The sequence below is a fragment of the Physeter macrocephalus genome, chromosome 2, assembly GCF_002837175.3.
Source record: "Physeter macrocephalus isolate SW-GA chromosome 2, ASM283717v5, whole genome shotgun sequence".
Lineage (NCBI taxonomy): Eukaryota > Metazoa > Chordata > Mammalia > Artiodactyla > Physeteridae > Physeter > Physeter macrocephalus.
This window is the reverse complement of record NC_041215.1, coordinates 29,930,980-29,945,559: the sequence shown is the minus strand read 5'-3', so window position 1 is coordinate 29,945,559 and position 14,580 is coordinate 29,930,980. Positions and strand designations below refer to the sequence as shown.

The following is a 14,580-nucleotide window of genomic DNA, read 5'->3' as shown; positions in this document are numbered from 1 at the left end:
CCATGTTCCTTATGGGGACCTTTTGTTGTGAGACAACTCATGCAAATGGTCATCACCGTGCCTGGCCAAGGCGGGCAGTTTCAGTCAATGGTTCCCTAACACCTCCAGACAAGGGCATGGGTACCTTTCAAAGGAAGCAGGGGAGGGTCCCCCAGCACCACCTCCCTGGTGGCAACTTGAGAATAGGGTGTGGGCCAGCGTCCCAGCTGGAAGCCTTGATTCCACCATCTGCTAAGCCTCTCGGGGCTGGACCAGCGCCTTCCTTCCTCTACTCCCCAGAGCCCGCTAATCAGATTCCTTTTCTCTCCACCACTAGGGTGCGCTGTGGACCCCCGTGCTGTGCGGGGCTGCCAGTATCCTGCAGCGGGAAGGCCGGTCCCTGGGAGGCGGGCTTTGCTTCATTCACTGCTGGGTCACCCGTTCCTGGAGCAGGGCGCAGACAGGTAGGTGCCCAGTGAAGAGCAAGTCCCGAGTGAAAGGATGGCAAGGCTGGGCCTTTCCAAGTGTCCCCGCCACCCTGTCTCACCTGTCTATCCACCATCTATCCTCTTCTGCATCATTTATCCATATCTCTCGAAATTTATTTTTTCTAAAGCGTCTCAAAGTAAGTTGCAGATATGATGACCTTTTACCTCTAAATAGTTCAGTGAGTGTTTCCTAAATGCAAGGACATTCTTTGACATAACCACAGGACAATGATCCACATTAGGAAATTGCAGGCAGCAGGGTGGGCGGCCCAGGGATGCGGAGATGGGTAGGGTGTCTGAGCGGCATTTCTGTGCCGAGGGCCCGGGAGGGGAGGGGGAGGCCAGACTGCAGAGCAGGCAGCCCCAGCAATCGAATAGGCCTGGAGCTCAGCTGAGTGTTGAACTTCACCTGAAAAGCCGGGGGAGCCGAGCAGACTTGCGGCCTGGGCAACTTGGGCTCTGGCGCTCACCTTAGCCCCTGCCTCCCGGGTCCTTCGGGAGGCCACGGCGATCGTCCCGGTGGTTGAGGGCCGTCGGTCCTCAGGGCTAACCCGGTCACCCTGCTCAGTTCAGCAAGAACAGAATGTACTCAAGGAGCCCAAGGAACAGGGAGTGGAAGGGCAGGGAAGGAACAGAAAAAAGTGAGTGAGAATAAGGGTCTGGCACAGGCCAGGCCTGTTTTGTAACCTGCGTTGACGTCTCCCAGTGGGTGAGTCACCATTCGGCTCAGAGGGCCCACTGCTACCATACCTACACACAGCGCTCCTGCTCCAGCCGCCTGGCGCTGTTCTCCCTGCCCTCTTCCCTGGGGCTGAGCGCGAGACCTTGGGGTTGTTCAGAAGGGGGTTCAAATCCTACCATGGCTGTGTGTGAGCTTGGGCAAGTTGCTTGACGTCTCTAAGCCTCAGTTTCACTCCTCTAAAGCCTGAAAGGCAGTCTGTCCCTTGTGGTCCGTGGTGGGAACTAGCTGGGATGGTCTGTGCCTGGGTCTGGCTCACCTGGACGCTCCTGCTAGAGTGCCTGGCACTTAGTAGGTACTCAGTAGGTGTCTGAGGGAGGTAAACCCATAAGATAGCGCCTGGCCTGTAGCAGACCCTGGGGAAGTATCAGTTGTCTTATCTGAGGCCTTTAAACCATCCACAGTCACGACCCCCTGCATCTGCTCCGAGGCGGGTAACCCAGTCTGAGCCCACTGTGCTGAAGGTAATGGGCGCTCCTGGCGGGCAGGTCACGGCCACACTCCCCGCCTGCGTGTGTGCTTCCATCCCACAGACACCCCTGCACATGGAATTACTGAGGAGGAGAAAGGGGGGAGCTCCAGCCAGGGGACCAAGTTGGGGTGCTGACGGAGCTCGTAGGCAGGACTGCAGAGGCTGGCACCCGGCCATGGGGGCCCCAGGCACTGTGCCTCACGGGGGAGAATGTGGGCGTGCTGATGGGAGGGGTGGGCTGCCAGGGCCCTTCCCCCCGCCCCCCATCCCCAGGTAAACCGACACCTGGCCCTCCTCCCGCAGGCCTGCGCCTCACCTGCCTCTCTTGGCTGCTCGGGGAGATTTGAAGGTGTTGCAAATCGCTCTATGATGTTCTGGAGCCATACCAAGTCCCTGGCCCGCAGCCCGCCCCCCGGGGCTTGGCGACAGCTGCATTGCCCCTGGGAGACAAGCTGCCTTTTAGGGCTTTGGTTTGAAGGGCTGGGTCAGTGGCATCCTCACCTGGCTGGCAGCGGAGAGGTGCCTCTTTGAGGGTCAAGCAGAATCAAGGTGATCAGAGGTCGCAGCGCCGGGCTGCTCCCATCCCAGGCCCCAGCCACCCAAAGGTGTTTCTGTGCTGAGCGGGGTAGAGGCTAGGAGCCTGTGCTCTGGAACCAGACAGCCTGGGTGCCACTGACTCGCTGTGTGACCTTGGACAACTGCCTTGCCCTCCCTGCTCAATTGTCTCATCGGTAAGATAGAGATGAGAAGAGTCCTCACCTCAGAACAGAGCTGTGCCAGGTAAATGAGTTAATGCAAGTAAACAGTTCCGAGCAGCCCCAACTCGTGGGTGCTGTGCAAACGTGAGCCATCACCTCGAGAATGCAGGGATAGCGCAGATCCTTCCTCGGGGCGGGAGGAGGCCAGCCTTCCCTCGCCTGACCCTCCAGCCCTCTGTGATCCAGCCTTGCCCACCATCGACCCTCACATTTGACCTCTCCCTTCCTTCCACGGCAGCCCCAGGAGCCGCTGTGCTTCCCTGAGCTCCTCCGCCCACCCATGCAGTCTGACTCCTACCCCCCACTTCCCTCACCACTCAGCTCAGTCATCCCCTCCTCCAGGAAGCCTTCCACTTAACCCCATGATGTGCTAACCTCCCCCAAAGCCTGCGGGTTTGAAGAAATGGAGGCTCCGAGAGGGGTGAAGCTGCCAGAGCAGAGGGTTGGGACTTGGCTTCAGGGCTGGCCAGCTCCAAAGCTGGTACCTTTCCCTCTAGCCTTCCTGCTTCCCTCTGTCAGGGTTTGTGTGTGTGGGGCGGGGGGGGGGGGGATGCTGGAATGTTGCTGTGAGGCTTGGAGGGGCAGCAGCCATTTTGTCACCATGAGGCAATAAGCATAAAGGAAAAGCCTCTCAGAGAATTTGAAGCCAGATGTATTCTTATCTTGTAGAACATCTAAAGAAGGAATGTTACTGTCACAGCCACTCAGAAGGGAATGTCACAGAAGCAAACACTGGTAGTGCCCACTCCAGCAATGCCCATGAGAAGGAGGCTTTTTAGTCAATGCCCTTTCAGAATTCTGGACCCCTTGGCTTATCCAGCTCTCTCTGTGCCACATTCATGCTCCAACTCAGGAATGGTTGTTGGTTTTCTGACGAAGGTCTGCTCTGGGGGAGAAGGCACTGTCACAGGCCAAGAGTGGTCTCCATCATGTCCCGGGACTGCTCATTATAGACAAATGCATAGGCCTGAAGGTTTACACATATGAGCCCATCCCGAGAGATGGAGCTGTGAGTGGGGTGTCCCCTAAATCAGATTTCCAAAGCCTCGCACTGTGGGACTCTTACCCGTGAGCTTGAGAACTACAAAAGAGGTGCAACGCCTGTTGAGCGAACAAGGGAATAAATTTTCCCTCCCCCACTGCAGCTGGGTTCCTGAGGGCAAGATCTGCACGTGCTTCGTCCCCGAGTGCCCAGAATGGGTCCCGGCCCTCGCAGGGGTTCCCAAGTGGGTGCGGAGGATCAATGGCTGGTCAGGGTGGGCAGTGAGACCTCCAGGGAGAGGAGGAGCCGCCCAGAGGACAGAAACCCAGTTGCTCCTGTCCACTGCTCCCGACACCTTAACTGGCCCCGGGTGCCCTGGGGACCCTCAGCCCATGTCCGGAAGTGCTGCAGGTGGGTTTCCTACAGAGGAGCCGCTCTTTGAATCTGCTTTACTTTTTCCAGAGTCTTTCTCTAGAGGGTTTCTGAGTTCGATTTGGTTACTCAGCACACAAGGGTTTCTTGAGCCCTCCATGTGGGTAAAGATTGAGATCTGGCTGCAGACTGGATCCCATTAGGGTTCAAGTCCAGGTTTGGGTCAGGACCAGACTTGGCCTCCTGGATAAGGGTAAGGTTTAGATCCAGATGAATCTTAGAGCCAGGCCAGAGGGTCAGTTTTAGTTCACGCATTTGCCCATCTCGTAGGATGTGGAAATTGGAGTCAGAGTTTATGGGACTTGACCCTGCGGGACCCCTGTGACCCGCCGCTTCCCCGCCTCGGCTCCCACTACACCTGCCAGTAAAGGGCTGACGGGCTCTTGTGAGTTTTCTCCCAGGCTGTTTGGTGATGACACCAACTTCCCAAGGCCAAGGCCTTCCCAGGGCCCTGGCCTTCCACTTACTGGGCAACCTGCAGCTTTGGCCAGATGGCTGGGGGAGCAGTGCTCGTATCTGACAACCTGGCCAGGTGCACTCGCCTCCCGCCGTCCTGGTGTTCCTTCACTGCCAGCCTCCCACCCTCCCCACCCCGCCTTGACCTCCAGAGATGAATGGCGATGCTGTCAGAGGTCCCAGCAGAGCCAAGTCTCCGGAGCCTTGTGAGCCCAGGATTGGAGGCTGGCTCAGGGCGAGCAGACAGTTATCTCTGGCGCTCGTCCCGCTGAGATGGGGCTGCTGCACTGAGAAACACCTCAGAGCTGCTCTGGGTTTGCTCAAGTGAACGGGCCCAGGCAGCTGGGGGGAAACCGAGGGCAGGGGCGTGGGAGAGGGTCAGGGTGACAGAGGAGCACAGGGCTGGCTCTGGGGCTGCCACCTCCTTCTGGAGAGAGGGAACATGGTGTACGTGTGTGTCCTCAACCAGGAAACCAGATGCTTGTTGATCTTGAGCACCTGCCGGAGCCTTGGCCCCGGTTCTGGGCACGCACCATCCAGCCCGCGAACGCCAGATCTGGGGGCTGGCGGAGGAGGAAGTCGTGTGGGACCTGGGTGGACGTGGGCCCCTCTGCCATCAGGGCAGCCAGCGAGGCAGCACCTCCCGAGGGACAGCTGGAAAGGTCCCTCCTGAGCAACTACTGCACACCGGGCCTGGCTCACAGCGCATTGGATGCATTGTTTCATTGCATCCTGGGACCAGTTCTTTAAGGGTTCAGCCTTATTACGCAGAGGAAGGAGGGAGGGAAGGGTCCGCGAGAATCAGTTACCCAGTGAATCAAGGAGGCAAGGATGCAGAGCGGGTGCAGCATGAGTAAAACCCAGGCCTTGACATTTTGTTTTTAAAAGAACACCCTTCCTGTGTGACAGAATAGAGGCCCGAGTGGTTCTCAAACCCACTATCTTGACCTGGGTTCACCCAGGCAGAGACTGAGGCTCCTGGTCTCTGGGTGAGACCTTTCTGGGGGAGTGTGACCCCTGGGAGATGGAGCGATGGAGAGGAGAGTGACCGGGCTGGGACGGAGAATGGATGCTCGCGTGGGATTGGTGGCAGAGCCCTGGGTCCTGGCTCTGAGAGCCGCACACATTCTGTCTGGGGGAGGGAGGAGGGCGATTTATCCTCAGGCCCCTGCATCACACCCTGTCCTGTTGTCACTGCGTGTCTGCCAGGCAAGGTGTGCTCAGTGAACGAGGACTCAGAACTGGTCCCCGCAGAAGTACCCAGGTGGCTGGATCAAGAGGCAGGTGAGGTCCAGAGAGCCGTGCAGACAAAGTGGCCGATGTGTCCGGTCTCCTCATCACACAGCTGGGGACACTGAGAGGGGACGGGAAAGGCCATGCATTGGTGGCTGAGGACTGACATGAGATCGCTTGACACTCAGACCACTGAGGTGACCACGGTCCCCGGCAGGTGGCAGGCAGAAAGAAGGTCACCTGGCTATGGGTGTAAATGTAGAGTCTGTGTGCGTGTGTGTGTGTGTGTGTGTGTGTGTGTGTTATAGAGAGAAAGAGTTTTTGGAGCGACGGATAGGTGGCCAGGAATGGAGCATGAAGACAGCCCTCTCTGGAAAGTTCTCAGGTGTGTGCACCCCATATAAAGAAGGATGCCCCCCACCCCGCTCCAGAGCTATAGGAGGTCCGAGCCCAGTCTCCAGGCCCCCGTCCCAGCCTTTGGAGGGGTGTCAGGCCTGCCCAGGCCCAGCCAGTGCCGTGACATGAGTCACCCCGGGGAGGAGAGGGGACGGGGCGGGGGGGCGGAGCAGATAGCCCACGTCCTGGGCTGTGGAGCTGTTCCCACTGGATCTCAGGGAGCCCAGGGGCCTAGAGCGAGAATGATGAGTAACTGGGCTTCGGCGTCCAAGTAAAACCTACCCCAAACCCCAGACCAAACTGCCTCGGGCGCCTGCCAGCTGCCGCTGCCAGAATCATCAATACGCATTGTTCCCCTAGACGGTCCCCTCTGCACCTTCAACCACGGGTTCCGGGGATGGGCTAGGTGTGGCTCACACCACGTGGACGGGCACAGCTTCGTGGGATCTGTTCCCCAAGCCGCTCTACCCACAGCCTCCAGCGACAGGGTCATGGGGAGGAAGGCAGCTCTCGGGGTTGGGTCAGGGTGGAGAGCCTTCCCCAGGCCCTGAAAGCTGGCTGACCTTGGCCTCGGGTTCCTCAGCTACTCAACGGGGTAATCACGTGGCCCTCGCGGTCTCATAGGGTTGGCGTGAAGGATGCAGGAACTCCTGAGAAAAAGATGGAGCCGGAGTGAAGTGCAGTGTCCCCGCTACTTCTCAGCGTGCTGGGAGGCGTCAGGCTTCGGGCAAAGGGTGGGGCGGGTCCTGGTCGCACAGGCCTGGGTTCCCACGTCAGCCTCCTCTGTCCAACGCGCGTGACTTTCTAAGCTTCAGTTTCCTCATCTGTGAAATGGAGCCAGTGAAGCTGGCCGGCACGATGTTTGGGAGAAGCTGGAGGCTGGGCAGGCCTGGCCCTCAGCCCAGTGCCGGGGGCTGGGGGACCTGTGACCATGACACAGAGACCCTGCAAGGTGACTCTCTAGGTCAGGCCAAGCATCACAGACAGAACAGGGGCCACGTCCTCTCTGGAGGCCAACGTCAAGACACACCTCTTCCATGAAGCCCTCTTGAGTTCTTCCAGCGCTGGCCTGGGCCCCTCCTCTAGACAACTAGATTCCACGGCCTCTAGGCCATTCTTTTTTATCTCTTAAGCACTGCAGGGGATACTGTTACTGGGGTGGGGAGTGGACTGTCCAGCAGACTTGCCCCTCGCCCTATTTGAGAGGAAAACCCCTTTCATGTGATATTGGCAGGAAATAAGCCACCCACTGTGAAAGGGGGCAGGTGTACCCTCACCTAGTTCCTGGGCATATTGACCAGGCTTTGGCCAAAAGGACACTCCCATCCAGGGCTCAGAATCTTAAGTGGTGACATCATTCCAAGGGAGAGTTGGACTCTGTTCCCCATGGCTGCGTCTGTGAACAGTGGCCCTGGAGGCCAGCCGTGGCGGGGTGGACCTTGCCCAGAGCACCTGGGGCTGTGACTTGGCTCTGCTTTCCGCTCCTGGCCTCCTTTGGCACCTGCTCACTTCCTGAGCTTTGTTCTCCCACCTTCCTGCCAATTCTGAGCTCCCTGGCAGCCAGAGTTGGGTCGGGTCTCTGTTGTTCACTCAACACACATATTTGCCTTTGCATGATACCAGCTGTTCCAGGCAAGCAAATACTCTTTCCCTCAAATGGATTACAGCCCCCCGGGGGCAGAAATGCTGCCTTGCACCCTGATGTATCGCCCACCGAATGCCTCCCCGTGGGCATGTACACCATGGTTAATTTAATGAACACTGCATGTGTTATGTATGAAAGTTGTTAAGAGGGTAAATCCTAAGAGTTCTCATCACAAGGAAAAATGTTTTTTTCTACTTCTTTAATTTTATATGTGTATGAGATGGTGGATGTTCACTGAACTGACCTTGATAATCATTTCATGACATATGTAAGTCAAATCATTATGCTGTACACCTTAAACTTCTACAGTGCTGTATGTCGATGATATCTCAATTAACCTGGAAGAAAAAAAAAATTTTTTTAAACTCTTGTTTCTTGGTTGAATTTTCCAAAGGTTTATATTTCCTCTCCCAGAAAAAAGCATGAGTTCCTTGAGGAATAAGACTTTGTATTTTTCATCTTTTTATCCCTCACAGCATCCAGTGCATAGTACAGGCATACCTTGTTTTACTGTGCTTTTCTTTTTTTTTTTTTTTTTTTTTTTTTTGTCGTACGCGGGCCTCTCACCGCAGTAGACTCTCCCGTTGCGGAGCACAGGCTCCGGACACGCAGGCTCAGCGGCCACGGCTCACGGGCCCAGCCGCTCCGCGGCATGTGGGATCTTCCCGGACCGGGGCACGAACCCGTGTCCCCTGCATCGGCAGGCGGACTCTCAACCACTGCGCCACCAGGGAGGCCCTCCTGTGCTTTTTTAAAAATAAATTGAATGTTTGTGGCAACCCCGTGTCAAACAAGACTATTGGTGTTGCCATTTTTCCAACAGTATTTGCTCACTTCATGCCTCCGTGTCACATTTTGGTAATCTTTGCAATATTTCAAACTTTTTCATCATTATTATATTTGTTATGGTGATCTGTGATCAGTGGTCTTTGATGTTACTATTGTAATTGGTTGGGGCACCGTGAACCACGCCCATATAAGACGGCAAACGTAATCTAGAAACGTGTGTGTTCTGAGCGCTCCTCCCACTGGCTGTTCCCCAATCTCTCTCCCTCTTCTTGGTCCTACCTGTTCCCTGACACACAACAGTATTGAAATTAGGCCAATTAATAAACTTACAGTGGTCTCGAAGTGAAAGGGGAAGTCAAATAAAACACTCGAAAGGAAGCTTAGTGAGGAAGGCATGTGGAAAGCCTGGACAGGCCGGAAGCCAGGGGCCTTGTGCCACAGTTAGCCGAGTTGCAGATACAAAGGAAAAGTTCTTGAAGGAAAGTGAAAGTGCTGCGCCCGTGAACTCACGAATAATAAGAAAGCCACAGTGGGGAGGGGTGTGCCTGGAGGGCTGGACACCCCTCTGGAGCTGAGTTACTTAAGACAGAAGAGGATTTTCCCCTCTCTTTGGATTTCCAGCCCTTGGTTTGGGGCAAAAAGAAAACATCTGTGCGTGGCACATGAAGGGACTTGCTGTTTTTTTATTTCCCCAGCAGCGCGTAGGTAAATAATTATTATCAGTTTGGCGCAGTTGGGTTCAAGGGTGACTATGTGAGTCTTTCAGTACTGATGGTGCTAGGGAAGGGACGGGAATCTGAGTCATTCCCATAAAGTTTTAGTGCATGAAAAAGCCAGGGGCACCTCCCAGGAGCTGGGACAGAACAGGGTAGAGCTGGGTTTGGCCTTGGATTTTACAGCCAGCATCCCTGGGCAGTCGCTTTCCTTCCTGACATGTTTATACAACAGAGATGGTTGTTGCCTGGATTTAATACGTGTTTTACAGTTGGTTATAATTTCTGACATTGGAAATGTCCCCACGTATCATGGAGTGGTCAGACTTCCTGAGGAGCAGGGGAGAAAAATTCCCCAGGATCGCCATGGCAATGGAAGTTGTCACTATGCTGGGCCATAGCCAACATCACTTTGGATCTGGACCCTGGATAATGTTGCCGTGTCTGGGCTAATTGTCCATTCATTCATGTATCAGTTTATTTGTTCTACTAATTTGCTCCTTATTTATGACCCTATTGGTTCTGGTCATTCTCCTGCTCTGACGTCCAGGGCCGCCTAGATGAAAAGATGAATAGTCAACATGGGAAATTTTCTGACACTTTTTCTTAATTTTCTGTGCCGGTTTGTCTTTCTCAGGCCAGGCTTTAAATATTGGTGAGCAAGGAAATGCAAAAGACAAAGCCTATCTGAACCTCACTAGGGCATGTGGTAAAATTGTGTGCAGTCTCCTTGTGGACCAGACAGAGAGAGACCATGTCAGGAGCATGGGTGTTGCCACTTTCTAGCTGTATGTCCTTGGCGATTTACTTAGTATCTGTGACCCTCCTATCTCCTCAGCCTGCAGAGTAAGGATAAAACTAATATTTACTAGGTACCCAGAATGCTGCCAGGGCCTATGGTAAGCACACGACATGTATAATCTGATTTTTGTCTCACAACAACCATATGAAGTTAGGACAGCCAAGTCTTTCCTTTCATAGAAGAGGAAACTGGGAACTTAGAGAGGTTAGTACTTGTCCCTGGTCACAGGGCTGGTTGATGGTTTGAATGTCTGAAAACCAGTTTCACACATTTTGTTTTGTATTTTGGGTGTTCAAGGTGGAAGGGTAAATTTGGTCCCTATTAACCCATCATGCCCTTCCAGTGTTTTGGGAAAGCTTATTCCTTAGATGGACCCTCAGGAAGGGCTTGTAGGACAGTTTTCCCCGAGTTATCGTGTTCATAACATTTTTCTATGGTCTTTTTACATAGAGGTTTATTAGGTTGATGTAAAATCTGTGACATATTGTTTGAATGTGTTGGATATGTTATTCCATTGTGTTCTGGCATGAAGCATTGCTATCAAAAAGTCTGATGATGATGTGGTTATATTTCCCTTTTAAGTAACTTGGTCTTTTTGCCAGGATGCCTAAAATAATTTTTTCATAAAGTCCATTAATTTTGCCGGACTATATCTTGAAATTGGCCATATAGGTTACTTTCTCTAGGATTGTGGTACACTCTTGCACTACGTAGTCATGAATTCTTTTATTTCAGGAATGTTCTCTTGAATTATATATTTTAGTCTTTGTTCTTTTCCTTTGCTTTCATGGACTTTCTTGAAAAGTCCATTATTATACATATGTTGTATCTTCTTTGCTTTATCTTTTATATCTATCGTTTTTCTTTCAGTCCTTTTTATGTCTTTTAAAATAGTTTTAAAAATATGTCTTCCTTTCCATCTTGTCTTTATCTTAAGGCATTATTGTGTTTGTTCTTTCTTGTGTTTCTTCTATTTTAGTCTTCATTTTTAAAATTCTTTTTTCTAGTTATGTCCCAAGTTCTGTCACTTCTCTTTTCAAAGCTTCCTATTCTCTAGTCACCTCATTTATAAGATTTTCTAATTTTCATTTATACTTTTCTTTAATAATTTTAATCATTTTCATAATACATTTTAGCTTGCTTTTTAATATTGGATTATAACTTCTATCTCTTGTATACATGTCTTTCTGGTGTGTTTTATTGTCTGGGGGGAATATTTATTCTCTGGTTCTTCTATATTATTATATGTACATATAATACTCCCCATTCTCTTGTTTCCTCAGAATTATCTTCTTATGGGATTTGATTGTTGTTTTTTTTTTCTGTTGCTCACTTTTTATCTGCAATGCATTTTTCTCATTTTTAGCATGTAAGTGTGTGTCAGAATAGCTTTTTTGGCTTCATCCCTGTAGAGTTCCCTGTTTTTTTTTTTAGAATAACAAAAAATATTTTACTGAAACATAAGATTTACGGAAGTTTCCAGACAAGCCATACAAAATGGTGAGAAGCTTTTACTTGAAGGGAGGAGTCTACACTTGACAGCAAAGTCACAATGTTATTAGTGAGGGCTGTGATGTTTGTTTAATGTTCCCGTGTTGGTTCAAACAATGAAGCTTGTCCATCTACAGCATCTGAATAAATAGAGAGTATTCTAAAGAACTGGTTAGCTGCTTTTAACCAGTGCAATTAGATCACCATAAAAAGAGAGAAAGGAGCCCATAAAATAAACATAAAACTACCTACCCCCAAAAAATAATAATAAAGAAAAACACCCACATCCCTGCAGCTAACCCTGACTACTGTCTTCATTCACAGTGCTTTATACTTAACCCGTGATGGGGGAAACGAATAAAAGCAGAGAGGGGCCACTGTTTCTAAATGTTTTGCAGCAATCCAGATGATACTTCTAGCCTCTGCTCGTGTTTTACAGCAGTGAATCAGGACGAGACCTAGATTTGCTAATGTACATTTCATCACCAAAGGAGTAGAGATGTCTGGGCTTTTATTCTGCAGTGTTTCCAAGACTATGTCTTAGAAACTATGTCCATTAAATGGAAACAAAAAAGGAAGAAGTCTTGGCAGAACAGGAGAAGTGGTGCACACCTGAAGATCAGATCGATTTAAATATTATTCGTGGCATATAGCCTAGTGCATGCTCTAGCTGTTTCTATGGCTTGGGCTTTGTTGGTCTTCCACTGCTCTGACACATCATTTGCTAATGGATCATCTGGATTGGGAGCACTTAACAAAGGCTTGATCAATAGCAGAACTGTGCCACATCTGCTGTGCTGGGGACCACTCAAAATATCTAAACATATTCTTCCCAACTTGTCTACATTAGGATGACAAATTCTTGTCATGAAACATACTTTAGGGGCTGCCACTGGATATTCATCTGGAAGGAAGAGTTCAAGTTTAAAAGTCCCCACCTCAAAGGGGGAACCCTGGGGGCCAGCAAGGATCACATGAAAATAATGGGTGTTGCTCTCACCTGGTTCTGCTTTGATGCTGGGAACTGGTCCAGCCAGCAAACGCTGGGTTTCCTTGATAATCCCATGGGGCAGCCTGGCCATCTTGTCAGATCCCAAGATGGGCCTCTGGTCTCTCCTCCCTATAGCTCCCTCTTACGTTGTTTTCACAAAATGATTAAAAGCATGGCCTCACACTCTTGGAGATCTGACTACTCTCTTCCCCTCTTCTGCATTTTTTTTTATTTTTAAAATTAAAAACTAAATTTTATTTATTTATTTTTGGCTGTGTTGGGTCTTCAGTGCTGCGTGCGGGCTTTCTCTAGTTGCGGGGAGCGGGGTCTACTCTTGGCTGTGGTGCGCAGGCTTCTCATTGTGGTGGCTTCTCTTGTTGCGGAGCACAGGCTCTAGGTGTGCGGGCTTCAGTAGTTGTGGCACACGGGCTCAGTAGTTGTGGCTCGTGGGCTGTAGAGCGCAGGCTCAGTAGTTGTGGCGCACGGGCTTAGTTGCTCTGCGGCGTGTGGGATCTTCCTGGACTAGGTCTCGAACCCCTGTCCCTTGCATTGGCAGGCAGATTCTTAACCACTGTGCCACCAGGGAAACCCCCCCTCTGCTTTTATCTGGAGCTTTCTTTCCTTTGCTTCTACTCTCCTTATCCTGCTCAATTTGGATTCTGCTTCTACCTGTTTCTTCTCAGTCTGGATCTCTGCTTTGGAAAAGAGCTTTGATTTGTTTGTTTGTCTTAAATATTTTCTTTTGATGTGGACCATTTTTAAAGTCTTTATTGGGTTTGTTACAATATTGCTTCTGGATTATGTTTTTTGGTTTTTTGGCCCCGAGGCATGTGGGATCTTAGCTCCCCGACCAGGGATTGAACCCACGTCCTCTGCATTGGAAGGCAAAGTCTTAACTACTGGACTGCCAGGGAAGTCCCTGAGTTGTTACATTTCATGAGTTCAAGGGCCCATACTGCTCCAGTGCTATCAGCTCTGTCATATGGACCCATTGCACTTGCCCCCTTGTTGGATCCTTCAAAACCTTCCTAGTTCTCAGAATGGCCCACTGCACTTTCCAGTTAGTTCATCCTAGTGACTTGGGGCTTCTTCTGTCTTAGGAGCATTAGAAGCCCAGATGTCGCCCTATGTACCATGCAGTCCTTGTAGCTACCAGTGGGTTGTTCCCACCCCCTCGTATCAGGAGAATACTGGGGAGATCTTACCACCTAGTTTTGTTGCAGATGCTGTCCGTGGGTCTTTAATTTTGCTATCTTCGTTGCTCTGTGGGACAATTTGGGAAGATTTAAAAATACCTCCACCGTCTTCTAAGAATTCCGGTGTGTGTTGACTATTTTTTTGGTTTGCATAGTTCAGCTCTTAATCTTTTCTGTTGATCCTAAAGAAGAACCAAGACTGATGCAAAAGTATTACCATATGGGAGATGCAAAAGAAGTGGGGACATGGCTTCCAAATAAAGTGGTCACAGGCCGTGATTTCAGTTCCCATTAAAGAGAGCAGAACATTTAGACCATAAGTAGTGATGACCTGCCCCCACCACTCTGGTCAACCCCTTGGGTGCAGCATTGCATTCTGCTCTGTGCCCCAGAGTTTTAACAGACACTCATCTGCAAAGTGTGTTTAGGAAGGAGAAGCAGTTTGAAAGTAGGCTACAAAAGTAATTGTTGAGGGAACGACCATAACTTGTATAATTTTCCTACTGCTGCTCTATGCCAGGCACAGTCAACAAATTTTATTGATATAATCTTTACGGCAACTCTATAAGTGCTATTCTTGTCATTTCCACTTGATAGATGAGTCTTCAAGACATGAAGAAAGTTGTCCAAAGTAACAGAGTAAGCAGCAAAGCACATATCTATTTGTCTCCAAACCTGTACTTTTAGACATTTCAGTAAGGAAAAAATTAAGATTTTTGAAAACAATTTGGCACCATATGACTCTAAGAATGTTCCAGAAGGAAGGACAGGACTAACGTGAATTGATGACGTTTTCCATGCCGGTCACCGTGTAAAAGCTGTCTAACTTCATCCTCAAAAACAAAAGCAAACAACCAACCAAACAAACAATAAGAAGCATGTTTCATTACCCTAAAGGATCAGTCCAGGACCCCGTCAGGAGATAGAAACCATATTTATACAACGAGAAATTCATTTAAAAAGTGTTAACCAGGGGGACTTCCCTGGTGGTGCAGTGGTTAAGAATCCAATGCAACCA

The 14,580-nt window shown here is 50.5% G+C and overlaps 1 protein-coding gene across 1 annotated transcript; it reads right to left on the bottom strand.

The window, feature by feature from the left end:
• Positions 1–12,004: 12,004 nt before the first annotated feature.
• Positions 12,005–12,457, bottom strand: LOC102985799 (ubiquitin-conjugating enzyme E2 N-like). Its single transcript, XM_024114987.1, has one exon. It carries the CDS (start codon positions 12,455–12,457, stop codon positions 12,005–12,007), a length of 453 nt encoding a protein of 150 aa, XP_023970755.1.
• Positions 12,458–14,580: the final 2,123 nt, after the last annotated feature.

Coding starts and splice junctions, on each gene's coding strand:
- LOC102985799 (XM_024114987.1), bottom strand. CDS start 12,457: ATGGCCAGGCTGCCCCATGGGATTATCAAGGAAACCCAGCGTTTGCTG.